Here is an 11,853-nt window from a genome sequence, read left to right as displayed (position 1 = left end):
CTGAGTGTTCCTCTATCCACTAGGGCTGGGTGTTCCTCTATCCACTAGGGCTGAGTGTTCCTCTATCCACTAGGGCTGAGTGTTCCTCTATCCACTAGGGCTGAGTGTTCCTCTATCCACTAGGGCTGTGTTCCTCTATCCACTAGGGCTGGGTGTTCCTCTATCCACTAGGGCTGTGTTCCTCTATCCACTAGGGCTGGGATTTCGGGTTAAATATTCAAAATGTCGGACGGAGGAGCAGCGAGTCAAGATGAGAGTTCAGGACCAGGTAATCATTACAGCATTTTACATATTCATACTAATATTCAAACTCTCTAACTCTCAATTCAAGAAACACAGAATCGATGCGTAAATAAACTAATGTAGTATTTAGTCTTGGGTGAATGATCTATCTCAGTTGACACCTCGGATATGTGACCACGGAGGAAACGGGCTATTGCAGTACGAGGAGAAAAACAACATGCCCTCCTTTGTGTGATTAGACTGCTCTACCGATACATATTCATACCTCTGCCGACAAATGCAATTTAGCATATTTTATTAGTAATCACGCGACGTGACTGTAGTTTTTATACGGGACATATTCAGATGTTTCCCAAATACTGTACTGAAGCTGTGCTGGCTTGTAATGCCCTAGCTTAGCTATCTGAGGCTAGGCAGGTCTGTTGATGCCCAGCTAGTTGTTTTGAAGCGGTTTGCATATTCATCTGACAACAACATCATATTCATCTGACAACACAACTGCGCGGCTGCGCATATTACAGTATAATGGTATTTCCAGGAGGGTTGTGGGGAGAGAAGCAGACATGGATCCGGGGTTCAGCCCAGGGGTTTTAGATGCTATTCTCTCAGCCTTTGTGCTCGATGCAGGCAGCCTGTTGTGTTATTCATGTGGGCCTCCCGAACCAGAGAATGCGGACTTCAGCATATTCTATCAACTCTTCTAGCCAGATAGCAATGCTATGACTCTCTGCATTAAATATTAAAATGAGTGTGCCGTTTAGAAGTCGATATTAGTGCCACCGTGTGTCGCACACGCTGTTATAAGTGAATATAAAGTGCATCTTGTAGTTTAGCTGCCCAGGCTACCAGCTCGTCTCTCTAGTGAGTCAGTCTGGTTCAGAAGGGCTGCTCACGTTTAGATATTAAAACTAAATACCGGAAAACATCAATGAAATGGTCTTGAGAGCAACATAGATATTCACTGTGTTCTCCGTGTGTTTGGGCTGGTGCCTGCAGGTCATAGTCTATGAATAGGTCTCAGTCATTTAGGATACTTTTTTACGATTTTCTCAAGCTCTGATAATCCCAAAACACGACGGCTGCTTTTCTTTAGTCTCGCTATTAGACACATGCATCTTCTTTAGTCTTCGCTATTAGACACATGTATCTTCTTTAGTCTCTCTATTAGACACGTGTATTTCACGGTCATAGTTTACATTGTTACCGGACTTTAAAGAGAAGCGAGCTAATGCGATACTTGTATCTCTTTGTTGGCGCCATTGTCTGGTCATTCGCCACAGTGATGTTCAGAGTTCAGTCATGTTCAGTCATGTTAAGAGTTCAGTCATGTTAAGAGTTCAGTCATGTTCAGAGTTCAGTCATGTTCAGAGTCATGTTCAGAGTTCAGTCATGTTCAGAGTTCAGTCATGTTCAGAGTTCAGTCATGTTCAGAGTTCAGAGTTCAGTCATGTTCAGAGATCAGTCATGTTCAGAGATCAGTCATGTTCAGAGTTCAGAGTTCAGTCATGTTCAGAGATCAGTCATGTTCAGAGATCAGTCATGTTCAGAGTCATGTTCAGAGTTCAGACTGAGAAGCTTTGGAAGTGTAAACCCAGTTCTTGTGTCCTGCAGTCTGGGGAAGTGCGTGCTGCGTGCGCGTCTGGAGCAAGGTGGCGTTTGTTTACCCAGGCTGAATATTAAAAGCTCATTAGAGGGTCTAATTCGCAGAGGTTTTGTTTATTGGCTAACGTTATACTGCGATATCCGCCTCTAGAGTGACTTAACAGTGTTCTCGGCATCTGCCTGGCTGGTCCTTGGACTAGCCCACGGCCTGCCTACCTGTGGTGTGGCCTAGTTTACAGGCCAGTCCTTGGACTAGCCCACGGCCTGCCTACCTGTGGTGTGGCCTAGTTTGTTTTCGGGGGAAGGGAGAGAATGAGGTCCACTTCCGTGATTATAGGCCACAATAACAGTGTGAGGCCATTCATACCCCTTTGGTCTCCTTATGAATGAGGGTGCTTGAGACAGCTAACAAACACATTTTTCATTTGTCCTGCTTTAATTGCACGTGGTCTAATAATGTTTGCATGTTTGTGCTTAAATGGTGATTTGTGCATGTTTACGGCTAGCATGGGTGAGGGTTGCATGTATTGCATAGTGAACATGGCAGTAATGGGTTTTCTGCTGCAGTCTGAGTGGTCATGTTCTAGTCAGGTGGGGTATCTCGTTTGTCTAGCTGGCTTCTTTGTGGAAACAATGTCTTGTGCTAGAATGTTAGAGGGCTGCATTAAGACGTGTAAAATTATTCTCTAATTTTCATACCCACCCTCCTCACTCCATCACAGTTCTACATCTCTACCCTGAATTCCATCTCGGGAGTTCCATCATGAATATTCATCGGCGTAAACATGGTAATTATGAATAATGCATTAGGCTCTGTAATAAATGCACCACAAAGTGGATCCTACACAAACTATTCTGCATTCAGAGTCAGGCGATCTGTTTTAGAGAAGGAGGAGGAGAGATGCATGGAACCATGCTGGAGCTGAGCACACAGTCTGCTTGAGATTGAACTTGTTTACATGAACAGAGACGTCCTCAGCCCAGTACAGGGACAGACAACGGGCTTCTCAGTAGTGAGGACAATAACAATGTTATACTTCTGCTGGGTCTCAGGTTCTATGCACAGAACATGGGGGAGCAATATAATGTTACAAATAAAATAAAACTGAATAGAATAGATAAGCCCAGATTTCCTCCTACGGGGGATTATTTAAGTGTCTGTCTGTCTGTCTATCTATCTATCTATCTATCTATCTATCTATCTGTCTATCTGTCTGTCTGTCTGTCTGTCTGTCTGTCTGTCTGTCTGTCTGTCTGTGTCTGTCTGTCTATCTATCTATCTGTCTGTCTCTATCTCTCTCTCTCTCTCTCTCTCTCTCTCTCTCTATCTATCTATCTATCTATCTATCTCTCCCTCTCTCTCTCTCTCTCTCCTCTCTCTCCCTCTCTCTCTCTCTCTCTCTCTGTCTCTCTCTCTCTCTCTCTCTCTCTCTCTCTCTCTCTCTCTCTCTCTCTCTATCTAATCATTTTCCTGGAGCATTAGAAACAAAGTAGCAGTTGAGACTGGTCTTTAACTAGTTGACTCAAATCAAAAGGAGTTTGTCCAACTGCAGGGCAATTAAAGTTCATAACAACAACAAGCACATTTCCTTGACTATTGTTGTTACACACTATTTAGGTAGGACAGGTCTACATGAGGTTGAATATAATTAAGCGTGAAGAAATATCACATTGTTTCAATAAGGCTACATTAGAATACAGTTAAAGGCTATTTTGTGCTCTTGTCTGTTTTTGTTTAGCCGAACCTTTATTTATGCAGGAAGTCTCATTGAGAACAAATCTGTTCCACCAAAGAGAGACCAGCTCAGTGGTCTGTGTGTGGAAGAGAGACCTGCTCAGTGGTCTGTGTGTGTGTGGAAGAGAGACCTGCTCAGTGGTCTGTGTGTGGGAGAGAGACCTGTTCTGTGGTCTGTGTGTGGAAGAGAGACCTGCTCAGTGGTCTGTGTGTGGAAGAGAGACCTGCTCAGTGGTCTGTGTGTGTGTGGAAGAGAGACCTGCTCAGTGGTCTGTGTGTGGGAGAGAGACCTGTTCTGTGGTCTGTGTGTGGAAGAGAGACCTGCTCAGTGGTCTGTGTGTGGAAGAGAGACCAGCTCAGTGGTCTGTGTGTGGAAGAGAGACCTGCTCAGTGGTCTGTGTGTGGAAGAGAGACCAGCTCAGTGGTCTGTGTGTGGGAGAGAGACCTGCTCAGTGGTCTGTGTGTGGAAGAGAGACCAGCTCAGTAGTCTGTGTGTGGAAGAGAGACCAGCTCAGTGGTCTGTGTGTGGGAGAGAGACCTGATCAGTGGTCTGTGTGTGGGTCTGTGGGTATGGTGGTGAATCTGAGGTCCTGTTAGCTGCTGGTCTATATTCAGTCTGTAAAACGCTGCTAATGAGTCGACAATTTAAAACTCCCTCTGCTAAGCTATTTGCATAATGCGTTGTTCCACACTTTGGGATTTTTCGAGCCACCTTGGTCATTAACTTTTAATTGAAGTACACTTTTAGCTACTGGACCTCATTGTTTTCAGTATCCATGTTTTGTGAGGATGGACAGGGAATGGTAGAACATACAGTAGCCTAGTGTATAGGCCCTGTGCACCAGCTTCACTACTTCCTGAAAGTCACTTGGCATCTTTATTTCCTGTCCTATATGATTGGATTAAGTGATTAATCAGGTGTGCGCTGGGTCTTCCGCACACCTGATTAATCACTTAAGCCAATCATATAGGACAGGAAATAAAGATGCCAAGTGACTTTCAGGAAGTAGTGGAGCTGGTGCACAGAGCCTATTGGCTTGTTATTGTGAAGGAGGTAGGAGTGCTACCAGTGCATGGTTCTGCCCTTTAGCAGACAAGCTCCGTCTGTGCTCAGAGAAATCAGGAGTAGTTGTGTAGTACTAGTTAGCTGATTGATATCGGGTCCCACTGACTGATTGCAGGCGACTGCTAGGACATGGATGTTGAGAGAGAACCCTTCTGATTGGCCCTCAGCTGGTCCAGTTTGCAGTTTCCTTGATGGAATGCAAGCACACACACATACACATTACTCACACGCACACACACACACAGTCACACTTAATTGCTAATTTGTTGGATCTGGTGATCTGTGAGGTTGCTATTGTATGGTAAATTAAAAGCATTGTATGCAGGTTATATTCTGTGAAGATTGTCAGAAACTCACCCACCCCACTTATCCATTTTTTTTAAGAAATACCCTAAAAACAGATTTCCTGTCGCTCACGTTGACACCCCCGCCCCTTCCTCACCTCTCTCTCTCACCCCCGCCCCCTTCCTCACCTCTCTCTCTCACCCCCGCCCCCTTCCTCACCTCTCTCTCTCACCCCCGCCCCCTTCCTCACCTCTCTCTCTCACCCCCGCCCCCTTCCTCACCTCTCTCTCTCACCCCCGCCCCCTTCCTCACCTCTCTCTCTCACCCCCGCCCCCTTCCTCACCTCTCTCTCTCACCCCCGCCCCCTTCCTCACCTCTCTCTCTCTGGCAAATTAACTCTCAGAGAGAGAGCATGTTCTTCTACCCTGAATTAAAGAGAAGAGGGGAAAAAAAACGTGAAAAAACGCTCAACTAGCCTAATGGAATTTCAAACTAATCTAAATATGCTAATCTCCACATGCTTCATCACCATAGCTGCCCTGTCAGGCCCAGGCCTGGCTCGGTAGTTGTTGCTCAGTAGGGATGTCTTAGCCACGGGGGGTCCGGGGGTGATGATGAGAGGGTGGTGGATTCATGTAGAGTTATTTATTTCAGATTGAGTGAGTTCCCCCCTCCCTCGTTAATGGCCAGTACTGTTTTCCTCCTGGAGGAGTTTTGGACGAGCGCTCAGAGACGTTCTATTAGTGCGCTCTCTCCTCCTCGCCAGCGCACTCAGACCACCGCCGGCAGGCCTCGCACTGCATTCTGGGATGCCAGCCTCCCCCTGCTCTTAGCTCATTAGCCTCAGCTGCCGGTCCCTCTTATAGTTCCCAATATTCCAGGGAAGTAGTAGAAACGAGGAGGGCTACAGCGTTTCTAATAGTTAGTAATTAGGAAGCTGCTCTATTGGTCAAGGTAACAGAGTCTATAAAGAAGAGAAGACCAAGGCACTCTTCAATAAAAGTGAATCATGTTTAATTAAACTGCTGGGTCATGTGTCACCTGATGAAGGCCTGGGTGCAGAAACGTGTGTGATTTCTGGTCCATTATGACCCAGCAGTTTAATTAAAGCTTTTTATCTTTTAGTGAAGAGTGCGTTGGTCTTCTCCTAGGGAAGTCCTAGGACGTCTGACCTCCCATGCATGAAAAAGCACCAAACTTTGCATATAGGTCCAGTCCTATGGAAAAAGTCCTCAACTGGCATTGTGGGCCAATAAACCTGATGTTGGTGCTACAGCAACAGTATAAAGTTTAAAACATTAAAAAATCATAACAAATCAGCCGTGTGTGCTATCACTTTGCAACCACCACCAAAACGTAGGCCCAGGTGGGTAGAAGCTTCCATATGCTTCAAGCTGGCAGGAATAATGAAGTCCATCCCTCTGTTTCTCTCAAAAACTTTAAAACATCCTACATTTTTTGGTCAATTGACACCTCAATTGCTACACTTCATCTTCAGACTGTCCTCCACAAACGATCTTCACAGATTTTTTAAATATAAATATTTGAGCCCACCGCATCAAAATGTTTGCAGTACTGTATGCAGCTACTGCAAATACTCACTCAATAAATCTAAAATTTTCATGTAAAAAAGACAAACTTGTCATGACATGGTAGATGACGTGTGAAATTCACTACAGAACTACTTTCAGAATTGTATCTCAAAAACTGTATTTTTGACAGTATTCTGAAGTCTGTCCTCATTTTGTCTCCTCAAACTACTGCTGTTCAGGAAGAAATACACTACCCACAATCCTATAATGCTACAGCAATATCTCCACCAATCAGAGACGTTGTTGTTGGCAACCCCGCCCCAATAGCGGACCCTAGGACTACAACTGGCTAAACTGACTCTGATTGAGAGGACACCTGTGCCACTGATTGTTTGATTGGTTTCCACCTGTCTTGTTAGTCTGTGTATATATAGTCTGTGTATATATAGTCTGTGTATATATAGTCTGTGTGTATATAGTCTGTATATATAGTCTGTGTATATAGTCTGTGTGTATATAGAGCCTACATGTAGCTCCCCTCATGTTCAGTCTGTTCATTATTTGCTGTGGCTGTGCGTTGTCCCTGGTGTTTCCTGCGCCATCTTGTAAACTTTTAAGATGTGTCTTTTGTTCTCCTTTGTTGAGTGTGTGCCTTGGTTTTATTGGTTTTATTGTTTAGTCTTTGGTTTTTGGTTTTTGCCCCTCGTGGTGCCTTGAAACTGCTGAAACCTTCATGTTACACACCTGTGACATTTACATGCAACCCTTGTGATTGTGATGTTAGTCAGTGTGAAACCATCTATGTCTTCTCACAGGGCAGGTAGCTGAACACGAGCTCAAGCCCAGGGGGATGCAGAGCTAACATGCTAATGCATACTCTGGCGTTGTGCTGTGACATGATTTTTCTAAACTATATTTTTTAATTTGAAGCTGTTAGTGTTTCTTCATCTTGTTTGCATCTCTTCATCTGACCAGTCTTTTGTCTGCTTACATCTCAATCAGTCCCACCTGTGTTCAATCCAATCAACTCAGTCAATCAGTGAATCCATGTTCAGTCCAGAGTCCCTCAACCCATTTCCATCAAGGTATATGTTCATGCAGGATTCCTATGGTGTAAATATTTAGCTGTGATATTTAAGCAATATTTAGCTGTGATGTTTAAGCAATATGTAGCTGTGGTATTTAAGCAATAAACCACTCCGCTTCGCGTCGAGCCTAACAACGCCCCCTAGCTGTTATAAAATCACTCTAACACACGGCCTCGAGTGGTTTATTGCTTTTATACAACGGTTACTACAGCTAATAAACACACAGCAATGTAAAATATTAACATTTATTCAAAACGAAGCATTATTCCCTCAATTCCGCCGAACAAAATAGTTCCCCTAACAAAAGGGTTGCCAAGCAACAACAACTACAATGCATTGGATCAAATGGGAGGCGCATTAATACTGAAAATGGAATGATATGCGGTCCCAGGTGTGTGTTACAAAGTATTTTAACACGGCTTCCAGCCAATCGGAATCAAGAACCAGAACTAACCGTTGTATAATTATACTTTTTAGGTGAAACTGCCAGCTTCTCACTTGGTTCAAACAAGAACATGATCTTTCCTTGGAGTCTGGTTGTGAGTTCAAGTCCTGGTGATGCTGAATGAACATGCTAATCCCTACTGAGGAATTGTACTGTATAGATTTCAGACATGATTTTTAAAGATTTTTTTTTTTCATTTAAGAAATTTTAAATAATTAGTGTCGGCCAGAGACCCTCATGTATTTGTCATTTGTCGTCTCCTTCCTCTTCCTCTTCCTCACCTCGGGCCGATCCAGAGCTTCAGCAGCTGTAATTAGTTTCTTGCCCTGCGCTCCGGTTGTAATTGTTCTATTCCCCCCCCGTTCTGCTCGGTGCTGCTGGGTCTAGCCCCCCCCTTCCCCCCCCCGTTCTGCTCGGTGCTGCTGGGTCTAGCCCCCCCCCTCTCCCCCCCCGTTCTGCTCGGTGCTGCTGGGTCTACCCCCCCCCCCCCCCCCTCCGTTCTGCTCGGTGCTGCTGGGTTGAGCCACCCCCCTCTCTTCCCCCCTTATTCCCCTGTTGTTGTTTTTTTTTATCATTCTCCAAAAAGCCATCCAATGAATATGCTAATGAGCTGATAAATATTTATGGGTCTTTTAAATTATGCAGAAAGCTTTCAGAGCCTGGTGTGAAATGAGTTGCTCGGGACTTCAAAGCCTTGCATTGCTAACGAGGCAGGAGCTGATTTGCATAGGGCTTTAATCAGCTGAATACTGATTATGCTTCATTACGGGGGGAGAGGCAGCCAGCTGCACTCTGCTTCTGTTTCCTTCCAGAAAGAGAGGAAGAGAGAGGGTGAACTTGTTCAGCAGTCGTGACAATCCTGGCACAGGAGAGAGAGAAAAAGAGAGGAGACGAGAAGAAGAGTGTGAGAACGAGAAGAGGGAGAGAGAGAGCTGTTTGCATTAAGCCCTCTGGCTCTTCCAGTGTGTTGCGTATCTCGGTGCCGTGTAGCGGAGCGTACTGCGTGTGGACAGTGGACAGTGGACAGTCCCGGTGTGTCTGTGTGGCTGCAGCTGTAGTGGCCTCTGCTCCCTGCCCAGCGGAGACACAAGAGAGGGACTAGCAGGAGAGACTCCCTGCCCAGCGGAGAGAGAAGAGAGGGACTAGCAGGAGAGACTCCCTGCCCAGAGGAGAGAGAAGACAGGGACTAGCAGGAGAGACTCTGCTCCCTGCCCAGCGGAGAGAGAAGACAGGGACTAGCAGGAGAGACTCTGCTCCCTGCCCAGCGGAGAGAGAAGAGAGGGACTAGCAGGAGAGACTCTGCTCCCTGCCCAGCGGAGAGAGAAGAGAGGGACTAGCAGGAGAGACTCTGCTCCCTGCCCAGCAGAGAGACAAGACAGGGACTAGCAGGAGAGACTCTGCTCCCTGCCCAGCGGAGAGAGAAGACAGGGACTAGCAGGAGAGACTCTGCTCCCTGCCCAGCGGAGAGACAAGACGGGGACTAGCAGGAGAGAGAAGACAGGGATAGCAGGAGGGGCCGGCAGGTCTGCGGGGGTCCGCTCAGCTCAGAACACCTCCGCCTGCAGCCATGCTGGAAAACGCCCAGGCAGCGTCAGCGGGTGAGTGGTGGGTTCCGGAGGGTTCCGGAGGGGTTCCGGGGGGTTCTGGGGGTAACTCAGCAGCTTGTCATGTTTGTGGTCGTGTGCGACCCGAGGCCGAAGCCTCAGCGCGGTCCTGTCTGGGTCTGCTGCCACAAACGCGCTTCCGTCGCTGGCTTCAACAGCGCTGCTGGTGGTTGTTATTAGTTATCGTCTTTCATATGAGTGTGGTCTAGTTGGACTACTGGGTAGTGAGCTAGCAAACATGGCATTTCTCTCTGAGGGGACGTGAGCATCGTGGCATGTGACTGAGGATCTCCACGGACGTACAAAAGCGCTCGCCGAACAATCTGTCAGTACGAAGGGGCTTTATTAATTCAGAATAAGTTTCTCATTGTCCGTCTGTCTGTCTCTCTCTCTGTCTGTCTGTCTGTCTGTCTGTCTGCCTGCCTGTCTGCCTCTTCCAGATTCTAAAATGAGTATTCCGTCAGAAGCTATTAAATGTGAGATGGACAGTGCGGACGGACACACAGGTGAGTGACCTGCTTGGACCTGGTGCTGCTCGTGTCCTGCTTGGACCTGGTGCTGCTCGTGTCCTGCTTGGACCTGGTGCTGCTCATGTCCAGCCCGTCCCCCAGTCTTGTCCAGGACGCACAGGGATGCCAGGGGACCAAAACCAGTAGCATACTGTAACAGGAAGAAGACTATTACGTTTATAGACTATTCAATTAACACCTCCTTTGTTTAGAGATGTTGGAGCCTGTTTTTGTGCGTATTGAACTCGGTCCTGGTTTTTCTCGTTGATGAGGCTGTGTGTGTGTGTGTGTGTGTGTGTGTGTGTGTGTGTGTGTGTGTGTGTGTGTGTGTGTGTGTGAGAGAGAGAGAGAGAGATTGTGTGTGTGTGTCTGTCTGTATGTGATGAGAATTTGGATGACAAGTGAGAAAGCTTGGACGGTTCAGAGGCAGTTCGTAGTGTATTTAGAATTGTTTGTGTGTCTTAGTCTCGTCCCCGTGAGTGTGAATGAAGCTTTTGTATTCAAATAATCAGATCAATCAATCAATCAAAGCTTTATTTGTATAGCGCATTTCATACCCAGAGGCAACACAATACACTTTACAGAGAACAAGGGAGGTGGGCAGACATCCCACCCCTACATATTCCAGAGGGAAGCAAAAAACAGTAATCACCCGGGGGCCAGATAAGTGAGCTGTAAAAATTCTTCCCTGACCCCTCTCAACAAGGCGATCGAGCAAGCTCCTGGAGTATGTTTGTCTACCGGCTAAGAACATTTATAGAGCAATAAATAACATTAAATTACATTTTCAGAGTAAGAGAGGCTAATAACATCATAGGAGAGACATGGCAAACATTGGTGTATGTCTGTGTGTGCATAAATGTGCCTGGGCCCAGATAGAGGCAGGGTCAGGGGTAGGGTCGGGGTAGGAAAAGGATAGGGACCCGGGTTAGGGTGAGGGGAAGGGGATCTGAGCCCAGGACTGGTGTATGTCTGTGTGTGTGTGAGTGTGCCTGGGTCCAGGTAGAGGCAGGGGTCAGGGGTAGGGTGGGGGTAGGAAGAGGATACGGACCTGGGTTAGGGTGAGGGGAAGGGGGTACTGGACCCAGGCCTAAGGCCGGAAGTGGACTGTTGTCTGTCAGATGAACATTAGGATCGTCTGACAGCCTCTCATGGACATCTCTCTTCACCGTGTATTTTGAATCAGATATTTAATGAAATGTCCTTGTTATTATGTCCTCAGGAGTCCAGACGAATGGACTGGACCTTCAGAGACAGACGGTGCAGACGAACGCAATCACCAACGCACACGCACAAGCCCTCCTCCAACAGGTACACACACACACACACACACACACACACACACGCACAAGCCCTCCTCCAACAGGTACACACACACACACACACACAAGCCCTCCTCCAACAGGTACACACACACACACACACACCCTCACAAGCCCTCCTCCAACAGGTACACACACACCCTCACAAGCCCTCCTCCAACAGGTACACACACACACACAAGCCCTCCTCCAAAAGGAACACACACACCCTCACACACCCTCCAACAGGTACACACACACCCTCACACACCCTCCAACAGGAACACACAACCTGACATCTCTCCCTCTCTCTCTCAAGACTGTAGAGAGACTCCAGAATCATTGGTTTGTCCTGCGTGTGACAGGAATGCTACTGCTTCAACTTCCTTTATCATTAACATTCCAGGTGTGTGTGTGTGTGTGTGTGTGTGTGTGTGTGTGTG

The 11,853-nt window shown here is 46.8% G+C and overlaps 1 protein-coding gene across 1 annotated transcript in view; it reads left to right on the top strand.

Annotated features, from left to right (window-relative positions):
• The first annotated feature begins 246 nt into the window (after positions 1-246).
• The window catches only part of pou2f1b (POU class 2 homeobox 1b), a 25,082-nt gene continuing 13,475 nt past the window's right edge, over positions 247-11,853 (top strand). The window contains exons 1-3 of the mRNA XM_084451672.1: positions 247-268; positions 2,568-2,633; positions 11,332-11,420. Of these exons, the coding sequence (XP_084307798.1) occupies positions 2,609-2,633; positions 11,332-11,420 (114 nt within the window). The 5' untranslated portion in view covers positions 247-268; positions 2,568-2,608. The remainder of the gene's footprint in view (positions 269-2,567; positions 2,634-11,331; positions 11,421-11,853) is intronic.

This window comes from Borostomias antarcticus (genome assembly GCF_949987555.1).
Source record: "Borostomias antarcticus genome assembly, chromosome: 17".
Lineage (NCBI taxonomy): Eukaryota > Metazoa > Chordata > Actinopteri > Stomiiformes > Stomiidae > Borostomias > Borostomias antarcticus.
The sequence above is the reverse complement of the archived record's forward strand: the minus strand, read 5'-3'. Positions and strand labels throughout refer to the sequence as shown.